This window comes from Phanerochaete carnosa (assembly GCF_000300595.1).
Source record: "Phanerochaete carnosa HHB-10118-sp unplaced genomic scaffold PHACAscaffold_7, whole genome shotgun sequence".
Classification (NCBI taxonomy): domain Eukaryota; kingdom Fungi; phylum Basidiomycota; class Agaricomycetes; order Polyporales; family Phanerochaetaceae; genus Phanerochaete; species Phanerochaete carnosa.
This window is the reverse complement of record NW_006767634.1, coordinates 2,600,679-2,616,392: the sequence shown is the minus strand read 5'-3', so window position 1 is coordinate 2,616,392 and position 15,714 is coordinate 2,600,679. Positions and strand designations below refer to the sequence as shown.

Here is a 15,714-nt window from a genome sequence, read left to right as displayed (position 1 = left end):
TTAGAAAGTACGCGAGCCGCGGACTCTTGGTGCAGCGGGGTGGCTCTGCGGTGCATGCGCGCATGAGGGACCACTGCATGTGGTCGACCTTATAGCAGAGCGGTGGAAGGTGCTCTTGAAACCCGAGTCAGCCGGGCGTTCATGTCGGCAAATCATCCCGAGTGCCACGAAGCTGACGGCACTTGCGTTTGTTTCTGACGCTTTGCAACATGCCACCTGGCCCGGTCGTCCTTCAGCTGTCTGCTCTCTGGCCTTCTCGAGAGCGGCTGCGGGAACGCTTGGCCCACCGGCTGTAGGTTTTCGCTCCTACAGTTGTGCAAGCTCTATTGCGGCCGTACTACAATTAATAGCAGCTTGATCAGTGGAGTCCACCTACGCGTAGTCGTACTTATGGACGTATACTTTTATAAAGCTGGTGTCAAGTTCGGAATTGCGGCGCGCCCGGCGTATCATCGGAATGGGTCCTTGTCGCGTCCGTTTGAGCGGCATTCCCAGAACTCTTTGACCTAACCCTCATCGCTGTCCGGAGACTCTTTTATATGCACACCCAGCCTCTTCATCGGCATTCGTCCAACGTAAATCAGTCTCATTGGCAGAAAATGCGTTGAACGCACAAGCCGACCTTGCATTGCCAAGCTCTCCTTCTGCGTGCGGGAAGCCTGAAGCGCGGCTCGGGAGGACTGTATGATGATATAGTGACGTGATTGCAACAGCGCGAGGTTAGCAGGTCAGTTCTGCGGCGCGCATCTGCCTTGCGTGGGACAGCCAGGCCAGACGCGACCTTGACCAGCATCAAATACAGTTTCTAGGCTCGACGGCGATGGCGACTCTCGCTTCTACCCCTGCTCCTGTGTACAGACCAACGCGCAGACATATTCCTTCGCCGTGGAGCTCCATCTGTCTTGCGCAGATACCTGGCCTCGGAGGCATCTCAGCACCGCAGAACGGCGTCGACTGGCGCGGCTATTCAGAACAAGAGCAGCGAAGACACAATAGAAGACATACTCAGCTTACTCCCACGAATCTCCTTCATTCCCTGAACGATTCGCATGCCTCAAGCAACGACTGTGGACCAATGGCCTTGTTGAGAGCTGGAGGCTAAATGAGTTGGAAGATATCACCGGGAACGTGATAGGTCGCAGGAGCCAGGTCCGTTCCGTCGCTATATCCTACGAGCCGCGATGCTGATCAGCCTCAGAGCATGCCCGAGATTCCTTACCCGTCGCTCAGCACAGTACTCCCTGAATCCAAAATCGAAGCTGTAAAGTCGTCTGGATGTGCCGCCATCCGTAGTGCTATCTCGGAAGCAGAAGCACGCGCGAATATATCACTGGGAGCGAGACCAAGATCCGAGGTGCATGGCTTGTCGTTTTACGTCCTACGGCATGCTAATGCAAACGTACCGTGCATGTAGGGTCGCCGGCAGCAAGCATCGTGTTCTACAAACTCTACGGAAGCCTTGCCCAGATCCAGGCGCGCTCTCGCCCATATGTCATCAAGACGCACGAATCTTACGACGCCTCCCTCTTTCACGCGTCCCCGACGACGCCTCATCTCTCTTCACACCCCGATATCGTACTTTGATTGCCTGCGCATCCAGCCCTCGGGACAGTCTCAGTTCACGCTTGGGACGCACATGGATGGGGGGCAGTATCGAGCGGCGGGAGGATGAGCAGTACCGCAGGGCGTACACTCCAACCCAGATGCTGGAGCACAGCATATATGCGACGGCTGTCTCAGCTTCAGAATAATTCGACGCAGAAATGGTTGAATATAACGGTCAGCTGGTACAAGTCAGCATATTCTGGCTTGAGCTGACGCCGAGGTTCTAGGTGCCGGGCTAATCCCTGCCGACAGACACGATCTACACCGCCGTGGACCTTCAGAACGCAGATCTGAGCGGTCAGGTCATTCTTGTCACCGGTGCCTCCAAGGGCATCGGCCGCGCGATCTCCCTCGCGGTGGCACAAGCGGGCACGATGGGCCTTGTCCTGCTCGCGCGCTCGAACCTGGACGCCGTCAAGCACCAGTACGTCGCCGGCCAGCATCGCAGCCATCCGCTCGAGGTGCTCCCCATCGCGGCGGACGTCACCAACACCGACCAGGTCGCGGCCGCGGCCGCGCACATCGAGGCGACGTTCGGGCGCATCGACGTCGTTCACAATGCGGGCTACCTCGAGCGCTGCGGCCGCATCGCGGACAGCGACCCTAGGGGATAGTAGATGGCCTGGAGCACCAACGTACGCGGGACGTACAGCGTCATGCGCGCCTTTCTGCTGCTGCTCGTCTAGCGTGGCGGCGACAGGACGATCGTGAACGTCTCCAACACCGGCGCACACACACCTTCAGCCCGTAGTACTCTGCGTATTTGGTGAGCTCGTGTCGTGCCGCTCTCACCCTTGCCTCGGGATCTGACCATCTTGGCGTTCGTCGAAGCCCGCGCTGCTGCGCTTCACCGAGTTCATCAACGTCGAGTACGGCGCTCAAGGCGTCCTCGCGTCCTCGGTCCGTCAAGTCCAACATGTCTCTGAGCATGCCGGACGTCGACACCCCCAGGCTTGCCGCGCACACGATCGTGTGACTCGTCCGCGAACGCCGCGACTGGTTTGCCGGGTGGTTCATGGACGCTCGGTGGGACGTGGAGGCGCTGGTTGCGAAGAAGCAGGAGGTCGCCGGAGGAGACAAGCTGAAGGTCGGCATGGTCATGTAACATTAATGTGTGCTGTCCCGATGTGTCCGTGCGCTAGGGTTATGCCTGAGTAGCCGGAGCCGAACATTATGGCGCATGACTCGCATTGTATTTTTGATTGTGGTCTTCTATAGAGACATACGTGTTGCACAATTGAATGAAGACATGAAGACAGCCGTGCTACCGGGATTGCGTTGTGTTACATAACGCTAACAAGAGATCACTTCGCTTCGCTCCGTGGTAGCTGTCCTCGTGATTGCAGGTCTCGGTTGCCTCTTGTCACTATGTACGTTACATGTCTACAACGATATTTAAACACAACTATAGTAGAACTTCAGGATATGTGACATTCACGGTAGTCCGTTCATCAGGGGGAAGTCTCACTCGAGCGTGAGAGTGATGACAAATACGAGACAGAGCGGTATACAGTTGCCCATGTGAGAACACAGGCTGTGTGAGGTCAACTCCTACTCGATCCAACGTCAGTCCCTGACAGCTGTTGAAGGTCGTGGTGTATGCAGCGGCGAGAGGAAACTGGCAATGGAGTAGAGTGTAGCCTGACCGCAGTTCGTGAGTGAAAGTGATCCGTGGAATGAGTAATTCCTCATCATCGACGTGTTGACCAGCAGAAGAGCGTAGAATGTGGACAGTAATCAATCATTGGCAAAAAGGGATGGAGATTATATTGCATTAAAATGCAATATAATGCGATCTGGTCTGTTATCTTGCATTATAAACTCAAAAATCACTAAAAATCGCATTATAACGCATTATAAATGCCCGACAGTGCATTATAATGCATTATATTTGACCACCCAATGTGCCAATGATCAATGGCCCATGGCAGTGACCAGGACATGGACATTTTTCACAAGCCCTCGGTCAAGGAAGAGGCTGCGTAGCAAATGGTAGATGGCATTGGTCTTGATGACCAAAGTATGCAGTGGTAAACCGGGAGGTGTATGCCTCACAGCATAATCAAGGAGGCTGTTACCATCAGGCATGGGTAGCTGCACTTCCATTGCCTCTTTCAGTGAGTTGCTCACAAGGTAGGTCCATTGTTTGCCTTTGATGCGGTCAACTATGGATGCATTGTACATGTCTACCTGGGCATTGGTTGGAGTGAGGATCAACTGGCAGCAGCACACGTGGGGTTGAGAGAGCACGTTAACAGGGAAGACAAAGTCTATCAGTTTGTTTTCCGAATGCACTTTGCCCAACATGTCAAGCGCAACATTGGAGCCAGCTCTATTGCCAATCGTATCCACAAAGTCTGCAAACTTGGGATCCTCAGTGTTGCATATTGGTGTCATCAGCCAGAAGATAGAGAAAGCTGGCCATAAATTGGAGGTCTTTATAGATGCTTGCACAACGTCTGTTTTTTGCCCACCACAAATTACAGGGCAAATCCACCAGAAGTCACAAACACTTTTCCGCTGAAAGGTAGTTTGGGGCATTTTGAGACTGTTCGCAGCACTTCTTCCATGCAGGCAAGAACTGCCTTGTTTGCCATCGGAGCCTCATCCCACATAATTGCTCGCACTTGGTTGATGAGGTCACCTCGCAATGATTGAGTAGTAATTGGAGACTTAAGCAGCTCGTTCTTGTTGTTGACAGGAACCTGTTAACTACAGTTAGTACAACATGCAATGAACAGAAAGCAAAGTTAACAATGCACCTTAAAAGTTGAATGTGTGGTACGTCCTCCAGGATACAATTGAGCAGCGTATCCTGATGTTGTGGTTGGGAGTACAATGTTACCATGGCCTTGCAGGTAGTCATAGATTGTGTTGACAAGGAAAGTTTTACCTTGTCCTGCTTTACCATTGATGAAGGCAAGCAGAGGAGTTTTGGACAGCGCAGCTTGCACAATGGTGTCGAAGATATGCTGCTGTTCTGTGTTAAGCATAGCCAGTGTTCCAATTTGTGTTCAACTTCTGCTGAGTATACGGTGGGCTCTGGCAAGCCGTAGTCTTGTAGTGATTTACCATGTTCCTCGAGGTAAGTTGACACCTCGTAAAGAGCATGATTCATGCCCAACTCCTCATTGTTTTCATGTCATAGAATATGATTGTATGACAGCTGTACCTGCAGAGTGTCCCAAAGAACAAGTGGAGTGGCAATGCAATCATTGACGAGAAGGTGCGCAAACAGCACATGCAGTTGATGTGGCGTGCGCAGAGCAGCTATTACTTCAAGCAATGCAAGCTCAGCCTCATTGTTGTTAGCAAAAAGGCCTAATGCTGCTGCTGTCAGCTGGTGGGAGTCGTGTACACCACCATCAACTGTTTGCATGTCACGAAAACAGCGAGCTGGGCGGTGTTGGAGTAGTGCACAAAGGTAAAATCTTTTGCCTTCAGATGGTTGTACAGAGCAGATGCGTGCGAGGTGTGGAGCTGCGAAGGAACGGAAAATAACATGCATGCGAACAGATGTTGACTGATGCGCATGATGTTCTGTAAAGTAGTTCAGATAACCTGCTTTCGTGGGATCATAACGTGCTAAACAGAAAGCGGAGTAGTATTCAGTGTAAGAAAGGTCGTCAAAGCAGTGAATGGTGTTCTGTGTGTCAAGGAAGCTTTCAGATGGATGGTGAAAGTAGCATTCTAAAAGAGACAGGGAGTCATCCTGTGTGTCATTCCGTCATCGATATTGGCGGTGTAGGTTTTGTTCCTCAAGATGCACAGGTAAGGACGTAACAGAAGGTTGTTTGCGAGTGATGTTGTAGTCAAGAATTCGCCAAGCAGCCTCGCTGGCAGAGAGATATCTTACACTCCAATGCTCCTCAATCTCATCAATTGGCTCTCCTGGTGCCCTAATCATGTAGTGCGTATGATCAGGACCTGAAAAAGTAGAGAATAGCCAGTAATAGCACATGTTAGTATGCATAGATCAGCTACCTTTGTGTATGTACTTAAAGATGTATTGAAACAGGTGCAAAAAGTTTGCACACTCAAAGTTTATGTGACAGTCAAAAATGTGGAGGATAAGAAGGCAGTATGGTACAACCAAGCTATCTGCCTCGTGGCAGCAACAATAAAACATGCAACCTGTGTGATCAATAAAAGTTATCAGACGCACTGGATGAGGGTACTCGAATCGGCAGGAATGGACACCATTGACTTCCTGCTAGCAATATGGAGAGTGGTGGTGCAGCATGTGATCGCGTACAAGCTGAGTGTCGTTTGGGTCATCGGGCATTTCTGCAGATATGACAGCGTTGATTGCCACAGGAGATGTGCAATCTGCAGAAAATTTAATGAGAATGTGAGCATGGAGAAGGCCTCACTTTTGAAACTCAATAGAGTGAATGAGGTACACGAGATGCCCGGCATTGGGAAACATAGTTGGAAAAAGCTGTTCAAACTGCTTTAGCATTTGCTTAAAGACACAGATAATGACGAGAGGAATTTGAGCGAAACTCTGTTCCAGTTGAAGCTGTGATTGGATTTCAGGCCATTGTAGATTGCACGTCATAGTGATGAAGAACATCAGTGTGCCATATTGTGCAGCAATTGCAAGTGAATCTGCAATCTGTTCAGATGCCCAGCAGTTGAAGCCAAGGAAGGAGGAGGGAAGGTAGATGTTCTGGGTTGATTCGACAGCATCAACACTCATTAGCTCTGCATCCTCAGTCATGATGCTGTGTTGGTTGTCACAAATGTACTTCAGGTGACACTCCAGGTTTTATGTGAACATGTCAATGAGATATTTATTTTTCAAGTGGCCAAACAAAGAATAACACTCTTTACAAAGGAGTAGAGCATGGTAGTACCCGATCTGAGTGGTGCTCTCGTGGATTGGAGGCGCAGCATCAGCAGGATGAGGGGCACCACGGTGGACCTGATCTTCATTGCCTACTGTTCCCCACCCTAGTGTACTGGAGAGAAAAAACAGAGGGTAAGTGAGTGGTTCCCACAGTTGGCTCACAGTTGGTATGGTGTGATTGCTTTCATCGGTGTGGGTAATGACAAGTTAATGTGAGCGAACCTCTGCCCAAGCAGTATTGTTGTAGGACATGAAAGCAGCAATTTCGGGAGCTACGCCTGTGTCTTCAATGATGACACGAGCGTTGGAACAGAGCTGAGGAGGAATTTGGCTTAGAACCCGAAGATACAGAGCGAAAGGATTACACTGCAGCAAGGCAAGCTGCATAGCTTGTATCCAAGGTGGTGGTAGACGGTGAGTATGGTCATCATTGTGAGGCACTTCCGCTGCCAAAAACCCATTGTACAATATCCATCGTACAGCCAAGTTTGCATGGTTGGATCAAACTTGGTGGTAGACCTTGCCTTAAATAGCAATGAATCTGTAATCACCTCCCATATCAGGGAACTGAGCAGTAGTTTCCATAAACATGAAGAAAAAGACAAGGTTGAGAATGTGACTCAACTCAGATATTTGTGGGCTGTTCAAGAATACGTCAAATTTGTGCAGAAGAAGAGGAAGAGGGCAAACATTGTTTATATATGCGCTGTTAGAACCACAACAAAAGCCAGATTTTTTGCCTGTGAGAAGCGGGATGTTGCAATGGCGACAGCAGTGCACTTGTTGACCATGACCCCCCCCCCCCAAGATAGCTGAACTGGAGACAATCGAGTGATATCCCAAGTCCTTGACATTGCTAATAAGAAGCAGTTATAGAGAATGCATTAATACCCTGCTAAAAGTATAGCAACTTTAATGCACACACCTTTCAACCAGTGAGATGATGATCATGGACAAAAATTGCTGAGAACAATGTCTTAATAGCATTGCAGACATTCGTAGCATCCTGTTGCAATCAAGACCTGAGACCCAATTAGCATAAGCATAATTACAGGTATCTGGGATGCTGTAAAAAACAATGCTTACTGCGCACTGTCAGCTGTCGACAATCAGAATGGTGAGGGCTTTCCCCCTTGGATTTGGTGATGAATGCAGCATCCTTGTCCGAGCAGACCAAGGGATAGGCGGTGCACGGCTCACATGCAAATGAGCCCAAGGTATCATTTGCACAGCAGTATCGGTGAAGGTAGAAGGCTGTGTATGATCGACAACAAGACGTTCACTGAGGACCAGTTATTGTAGAGTAGTTTGCTTCTGTTGTGTGCAGCACTGGCATGAAACTCTGTCCCGAATGTCAGTATGACAATTAGGCAAGTGAAATGATTACTCACCTCAGAGATGACAGCTTCATCTACATAGCCAACGCCAAAGGTGGGTCAGCATGGAAGTGAACAGTGTGACAGAGACAAAGGCAAAAGAGACTGAGAAAAGCTGCAGAGAGCTTGCGCAGCACAACATAGGGGGTGTAACAGCAAGCAAGATATAACATAGACTACAAACAGTGGCATAATAAAACAGTAGTTATGTACATGAGGTGATAGTCAATGGAGAAGTTGTGGTTAAGAGGAGTGCATGAGCAAGAACGTGTGCAGCCAAACAGTACCCAATATGTACACAAACAGGCAAGTTCCAAAGAAGGCATGGCCATCATCTGTAGAGAGTGTATGCTGGTAGAAGGCGAATGCAAAACAGCTTTCATTAGTCACACAGTGGCTGAACACACATACAGCATGACAGAAACAAGGGCATTAATATTACTATATGAATACACAGACAGACAATAACGGAAATATATGTGGCAAGAAATAGAAGAATTACTGTCTGGCCTTCCTTTCACCAGCAGCCTTTGTGCTGGAAGCAGTTGTGTCTTCCATGGAACCACCAGGGAGCATTGCAACAGGCTCTTGTTGCTCAGCCAGAGACACTTTGCCAGCAGTAGATCCAGGTTCAGGCTCTTGTTGCTCAGCCAGAGACACTTCGCCAGCAGTGGATCCAGGTTCAGGTAATGTTGACTGAGAAGAACCTGATGGGCCTGCAAGTGACGAAGTGCTTGCAGTGGGGGACGATGGAGAGGTCCTGAGGAGTAGGATCAGACAAAGCAATACCACAAACACTAAAGTCACTCACCCAGAAGCAATGTATGCATTGTACTTCCTCTTTTTGGATGGAGGCACTTGAGTGGGTGCAGCGGCAGGGAGCGCATTGATTGTGAGTGATTCAGCCTCAATGGTCACTATGCCATCAGAATGGCAGTCTTTGCACAAAATACTGACAATCTGTGCATTCAATTGCAAGCTAGGAAGTGGAACACAATTCCACTGGGAAGTGGCACCAGTGAATTTGGCCCTTATATAATGATGAGACAGGCTCAGAGGAGAAGCAAAAAGCACAACATACTCAAAGGTAAAACCCTTCTTTCCATTTTGCACGTGATCTGAAATCTCCAGCATGACACATTTGTTGTTGTCAATAGCAGTGACATCGTGCACAGAGCGGACAATGCCGGTAGCAAAAAGGCAAGGCAAGATCTCGGGGAGGTTGTTATTGTTGTCATTGTCAGAAGGGTTGCCAGGAAAGGAATAAATCTGGATGGCATTGAGAAGAGCGGGGCCTATTGCATGTCAGCATGAGTGAAGAAGAAGGGGTAATGGACAATATCTTTGACAGGAATATACACCTGGGTGTAGGCAAACACGACTGTATCATCAGGAAGCACCACATTGTCCTTTGGGCTGTATACACAAAGTTCTGCGAGTACACCTTTCTTGGATACTCTAGTGGGCTGCAACACAGTGTTGTAATAGCAGTAGTAAGTTGTAGACTGACCACCTTGAGCACAGCGGCCACCACCCAGGCTAAGCATGGCAGCAATGATAGCACATGAGCCAGCAGACATGATGAGAGAGGATGTGAGGGAAGAGTCCTGGCAGCCACAGTCGCATTTTGTAGAGTTGGCACTGTCCGTAGCAAAGTAGATGTGGCAGAGGCAATGGCACCACAGGCAGTGAGGAGATGACAAACAGGGCGTAAAGCAAATGGAGACTGCTGATGAGATGACAAACAGGGCGTGGGGCAAATGGAGACCAGTGATGATGAACATTGTCGTTGAGTGTCAGAGACAACATTGACGAAGGCAAAGTGAGTGGCGGAGATCAAAGGGCGAGGGATATATATAGAGAAGCTGCTCGCAGTAAAAATAGGGGCTGAGAAGAATAAGTCAGCAAGATAAGGGATTGTTACTTTCAGGTCATCTGGTTAAAGATACAAGTGATATTGCTAACTACGATTCTGCTGATGTGTTACAGTGACTGACAACAGTAGCGCGCGTGGCTACAAAGGGGTGTTGAGTTTACTCGATAGCTTTCTAATGACCAGTACTACTGGTACGAGTTATATACAGACTGTATAGTACCCTATTAAGGCTATGATTTGAGCTATACAAGTTGCCAAACTGTGCAGATACTGTAGCACTATTATTGTTTTACTCAAAATATGCCACATTTTTGAAATATTCATAACTCTGCAAGGAGTGGTATAACTGATCTTTGTTATTGATGATATATAGTAGTCCCATGCATAGACTAATGTATAAATTTTACAGTACACCCTCTCTCCTAATCAGTGAATTACAAGCCTAGCTATATTGGCTACTCTGTGCTGCATAAATCAGAAGTTAGGAGTATAATGCTGAAAGCTTGTACAAGCTTGTACTGCTGTATATGACTTAGGTAATACTAGTACAATATAAGAATGTATAATAACAATATGCTTGTCTGGCTGTTCTTGATATACCCAATGACTATACGGTAAGGATGCGAGCCACTAGTGTAACATAGCCTAGAACTTCATGAGATGCACAGCATGTCAGCTATAAAAATAACAGGAGCACATTAACCATGTATAAATTTTTCATGAATAAAATTACATCTTCCTCACTAGTATTTATGGAGAAACAGATGGATCAAAATTGGAGCAGATTCTGAGAAAAGCAACAACAGCCTCCTGGTGCCTGCATGATTGGGCAATTTATATAGCTCAAAAAATAGCCTTAGTATAGTGTAATATGATACATATACAAGTTATGCGGTAGAACTAGCCATTAGCAAGGTATTGAGCAAACTCAACACCTCTTTGTAGTTATGTGCACTACTTTTGTTGGTCACTGTATGCTGTAACATAAATAACAATAACTTAGATATTATAATAGCTTACTAATTATATGGGACTTGGAGCTATACACAGTATCACAAGTTTACTAGTTTTTAAACTGTCTGCTTGGTCAGACAGTGCAAGACTTATTAGATTATATCTGGTGCCTGTAATCAAGCCAGAATTTTGAGAGATGGCCTCTGAAGCCATGCCACAAGGTGGCTGGAAGCTTTGTTCACTCAGACTCCACTCATATTGGACTGGGATGCTCTTCTGTTTTAATCTGTCTGAGCATGAAGACAGGACAGGGCATTTGGAGATGGCCTCTGTGGCCATGCCACAGAGTGGCTAGAGGCAGTTATATTCCAGGCTCCACTCATTCTCAACTGGGAAGCTCTTTTGGTCTAGTCTGTCTGAGCCAGAAGACAGGACAGGGCTTTTAGAGATGGCCCCTGTAACCATGCCACAAAGTGGCTGGAGACATTTATGACCCAGGCTCTACTCAATCTCAACTGGGTCTCTCTGCTTGTTCAGTCTGTCTGAGCAAGACAGGGTAGGCCTTTTATAAATGGTGCCTCCAATCATTTCATTCCAGAAGTTGGGCTCGAGGTTTATGTCAAAGGTTTGTAAGGTGATTTTGTCTAAGAAAGTGCCAGTAGAAGCCACCAAAAGGTAGCAGGCAATGTAGAAGATCAGGGGCAAGCCAAATCTCCATGAAGACTTGGAGAAGTTACACTTGTGAAGCATGTTGTGAGCAGAGATGATGGTGGTTAAGGTGAAAGAAGTGTATAAGGTGTACTTACTCTTCTCAGTTGGGTCTGAGGTGGCAAATTGCGAGGACGTACAGGAAATGGGACAGTCCACGCAGTCCGCCAGGTCTCGGTTGGTTTGTCAGGGAGTGGGGCAGATCTGATCTGTAATATAACTATATATAGTAATTTTTGATTGAGGGTACTGATCTAGTGCCTGAAATGAAACAGTGGTAATGTCCAGGTAAGGATTAAGTGCCATGCACTGCTCTGAAAGCAGAAGGCCCGATTTAGACAGAGGCTAATCACGGGCAACAAGAGAAACGGACGTAGGAGATGTCTGCCAATGACGGCGGGGTAGAAATTCATAGCTTTGTATCTTACTACCACAGCCACATCAGCAGTCACATTGATATGCCACATCAGCAGCCACATTGATATGCCACCCTCTGACGGCCTGCGTGGCCTGCTCGGCACCTTGCAGTTGTATCCAAGCCTGTTTGACAAACTTTTGCTGTCACAGCTAGTTTGGTTTATACAGCAGGTTTCATTGGTCAAAGATGAAATAATATTATTGCAGTCATCCAAGGACTCCCCCTCTCGACCTCCTGAATGTCTACCACCTGAGATCATCCAATTCCTGGCACTATCCACCAAGCTTGACGAACTGGCTGTCCGGCAGTGCTGGGGCACCCTCAGATTTCTTGTCTGGGACAAACAATACGTCACACAGCTAGGGAAGGATCCTTGCAATGCATACAGGCTTCATTTGTGAATTTGAGAAGGCCTCAGTACATTATTCTTTTTCTCCTATCGTAGTGTGGCACTGATCGTTCAACAGCAGGAACTTGGTTTTTCCCTTCTCATCACTTCTGTGCAAACAAAGACTGTGATTCTAGTTCTGTGCTCAAGAAGTCTCAGTGACAACTGGTAATACTGTATACCTTGGACAAAGGTGTCCTTCCTGCTACCTTGGGCCATCTATACTGTAGAGGTAGGTGGGGATCACCTACAATGCAGCGTGTAACTTACGGCTTCACGCAGCGTGCAACACCAACTATTATCACAACTACAGTATACAAAGGCATGCATACTTATTATCCTAACATCTCTGACGCTATCCAAGTTAGTGAACATTGCTTTGTTGAACGTTGCCTCATGATGTGTTAGCCCAGGTTTAAAGCTTGATATGTGAGTAATTGCTACAAGCTGTGAAACATGATATAGTAGTAACCCAGGTAGCAACTGTTTTAGACTGCAATAGTCCAAATAAAGGTGTCTGAGCTTGAAATTAGACTACATATGGTATATACCACTTTTCTGAAAAGATGACTAAGCCAAAACATCATCCCAGTATGGTAAAGCACTTTAAAACATACTATGTTTTGAACATGCCACATGTTGAATGTTTTTACATCATGTCATGGAGAACATATGTACAAACAAGTTCTCCATTAGTAAGCAGCCCAGCAATTCAGTATTTGGGCTGCTATTCACAAAAAACTCGCCGGAAGCCGGCGAGTTTTTGGATATATATGGTAGTGTGGGAAACCAGCTTCTGCAGGCTATTGCACCTGCACCCCTTCCTTTCCCCCTCATAGAACTGTCAGGGCAAGTGTTGAAATAGGTTCTACTATACTTGTGTAGTGTAGAACTCAACCCTCATGTCTTCCTGTGATGTATACATTATAATAGATAATAAATAATCTTTAAAGCGAAAAAGGGCACCAGAAACAGATGGTCCTGTACCTTGTATAGATCTTGAAAGAACGTCGGATGGCTCCAGACATATATATACATGTTATTAAAGTGTGGGGAAGCAATTTTGAGGCCAGAATAACATGCAGAGATGCAGTCAGGAGGTCAGAACCTTTATTGCACTGATGGTAGCTTGCCCACTGTTCTCAGCCTTTAGTAATGGATGTAGCTAGGTACAAATGGTTATGCAGGTGCTCTAACACTAGTAGATAACATGTACAGCTCTGTGGAGCCTTAGCATACTGGGAAAGGGCTGAACTACATTCAATAACATGGGTATGCAAACAGGGCTTAAAAACACCACATATGCAGATGTACAGAAGCCTACAGGCAGAGACAAGCTAAATCCAGCTACATACATAGTATTCAAACATGTTATAACCCTCCCAGATGGTGATCCCCTTCCCACCTATGCTGTAGGAGCCAGGCACACACCTGTGCACAGATGGTGGTTTTGAACTGGTCAAGGTGTCACTCCGGGGTTAACTAATGCACGGCTCCACCAATACATGTCCCCTGGACCTATAAAGTTCTATACCCCCATTTTCATAGGCAGTAAGAGGTGTTTCAATGAGATCAGCAAATAGGTGTCCATAGAAAACACCAAGATCTGCTCAATCGGTCAACTTCAACTTCCAGGGCTTGGGATCGAAAGTGAACTATCACCGTCTCATCCTAAGCCATAAACAACACCTTCCAGCATATCAAAACCTTTGATATGTGCCATTTTTTCTGCCAAGCCTCGCAGGCTCTACAGAGAGTTTGTGGGTGCCTCAGGCTCCCCAAACTCTTGGAAAGGGTTCTAATGCGATCTATTATGATTTTATAACGTTGGAAGAGCTGTAAAAGCTTTGGAAAGGGTTTCCTGCTACTTCTAGGCCGAAAAAATCGATTTTTAATAGAAATAAAAGCATAGTATATTATACAGTGGTTATATTCGCTCTAAACTCCGCAGAACTGCTCTACACAAGTATAGGTACATATGCTAGAAGGTTTGGAGTCCATTGGACAAAGGAGAGGGGATGAATTGAGCCAGGAATAACCCCCAAAAGCGAAATTGATGCTGTGACCTCATTGGGCACTCAAGAGCCGGAAACTCAGGTAGTCGCAGCTTTGTGGCACCAGCAGGCTGATGGCGGGTTGATGGCGGGCTGGCGGAGATTGGGACCGCTCTAAGACCGCAAAAACTCGACTCGGCGAGTATTTTTTGAATAGCAGGCCCAATTTCGCTTTCTGACATATGTTTAGCATAGCAAATAGATTTTAACATACGTTCTCCACCTTCTCATGTCATAAAATAAAAATAAGCGCCCAACATCGGTATGTCATATCGTGTCTCCCAAATGTAGAACATGTTAAATGAGCTACTGCTATATCAGGAAGGTATGTATTCATTCATTAGATTTGTCACATGGGAAATAACTGCAGTATTTAGCTCTGCAACCTTTCCTTGCAGTCTGGTGCACCAGACTGAGTAGGTGGCACTTGTGTTTGATGTTTCAAGCATACCTCAAAGGGTGGGGCTTTGCCTGTTGTGCTAGAAGTAACCTCAACACATCACACCACTAGGGCATAAGCTCTTGAAAGTGTAGAAACAGAATTACCATATATTACCAATTTTCCACACTGGTGTGGCTCAGACATTACTGTGGCTCAGACATACCATGTACAATACTACAATCTTACTGTAGTTACAATAATTTCCAAGCAGCGCAACCGAGCATGAAACTCAGCGATAGAGTAGTGAGGCCCCTTACCAAAACACCTGGAAAGAGAGGCTTTCTGCTTGAGAGGCCAATGGCAGGACCAGCCAACAGCAGGGCATGCTGCTCCTATACATGTGTTGTGTAAGAGATCAATTCGGGGTTGTAGATGTACTTGATCCAGCAACCTGTTTCATTTTCCACATAGTGGTATATCTTGGACTGTCGAGAGAATAAGAGATGAGATTACGAGGAAACATGCTGATACTCACCACATTGATTTCTGGAATATCTTTGAATGCCGAGAAGCATCTGTCTACAAGTTGCTCATACATGTATGCTCAACTTCACTACTTCTTCAAGAATGCATTCCCACTGTAATGGCTGCACAGAATATCAGCTGGGATCGAGGAATAAGACATGCCAGTCATTTCTTAATTTATATATATATATATGTACCCAGGTAAGTCTCATTAGTCTAATTGCAGGGCGACAGCATTTACAAAGTGGCATGCTTCACCTTGGTCTCCATTAGCCTCCTTACTGCCCCCATCAAACTCTCACCCTGTATTGCGCAAAAAATTGATACAAGCCAATTGTACAGTTTGTGTTCCATTGCCTCAAGCTCTTCTGGTTGCCAGACATGTTGAGCTTTTGAACTGACAGCTGTGGTAGTTCAAAAGCGTATGGTAAGTATGAGGAATCAGTTGAGAATCCGGCAACCACCTTCAACTGATTAGCTCCCACCTCCTCAACTTCTTTTGTACGGTTGGATGCTGAGCGCAAATGCAACAGTGGTCAGAACTGGGCACAAGATGCAAAGGAGTTGAGCTTGAGG

At 46.8% G+C, this 15,714-nt stretch overlaps 5 protein-coding genes across 5 annotated transcripts; 1 reads left to right on the top strand and 4 right to left on the bottom strand.

The window, feature by feature from the left end:
* Nucleotides 1-1,398: 1,398 nt before the first annotated feature.
* Nucleotides 1,399-2,866, top strand: PHACADRAFT_260235 (uncharacterized protein). Its single transcript, XM_007398356.1, has one exon. The coding sequence runs from the start codon at nucleotides 1,980-1,982 to the stop codon at nucleotides 2,217-2,219; it is 240 nt and encodes a 79-aa protein (XP_007398418.1). The 5' UTR covers nucleotides 1,399-1,979; the 3' UTR covers nucleotides 2,220-2,866.
* A 1,219-nt stretch (nucleotides 2,867-4,085) lies between these two features.
* On the bottom strand, nucleotides 4,086-5,566 carry PHACADRAFT_30677 (uncharacterized protein; the record flags this gene model as incomplete). Its single annotated transcript, XM_007397571.1, has 5 exons — nucleotides 4,086-4,310; nucleotides 4,368-4,580; nucleotides 4,640-4,729; nucleotides 4,778-5,317; nucleotides 5,462-5,566. 5 exons carry the CDS (start codon nucleotides 5,564-5,566, stop codon nucleotides 4,086-4,088), a joined length of 1,173 nt encoding a protein of 390 aa, XP_007397633.1.
* A 408-nt stretch (nucleotides 5,567-5,974) lies between these two features.
* On the bottom strand, nucleotides 5,975-6,340 carry PHACADRAFT_98722 (uncharacterized protein; the record flags this gene model as incomplete). The annotated part of the gene is made up of 1 exon (XM_007398355.1): nucleotides 5,975-6,340. A coding segment is annotated over one exon (366 nt), but the record flags the coding sequence as incomplete, so codon positions are not given.
* Nucleotides 6,341-6,982: 642 nt separating this feature from the next.
* On the bottom strand, nucleotides 6,983-7,234 carry PHACADRAFT_98827 (uncharacterized protein; the record flags this gene model as incomplete). The annotated part of the gene is made up of 1 exon (XM_007398354.1): nucleotides 6,983-7,234. A coding segment is annotated over one exon (252 nt), but the record flags the coding sequence as incomplete, so codon positions are not given.
* A 1,097-nt stretch (nucleotides 7,235-8,331) lies between these two features.
* PHACADRAFT_30676 (uncharacterized protein) lies at nucleotides 8,332-9,617 on the bottom strand (the record flags this gene model as incomplete). The annotated part of the gene is made up of 3 exons (XM_007397570.1): nucleotides 8,332-8,593; nucleotides 8,645-9,102; nucleotides 9,195-9,617. 3 exons carry the CDS (start codon nucleotides 9,615-9,617, stop codon nucleotides 8,332-8,334), a joined length of 1,143 nt encoding a protein of 380 aa, XP_007397632.1.
* Nucleotides 9,618-15,714: the final 6,097 nt, after the last annotated feature.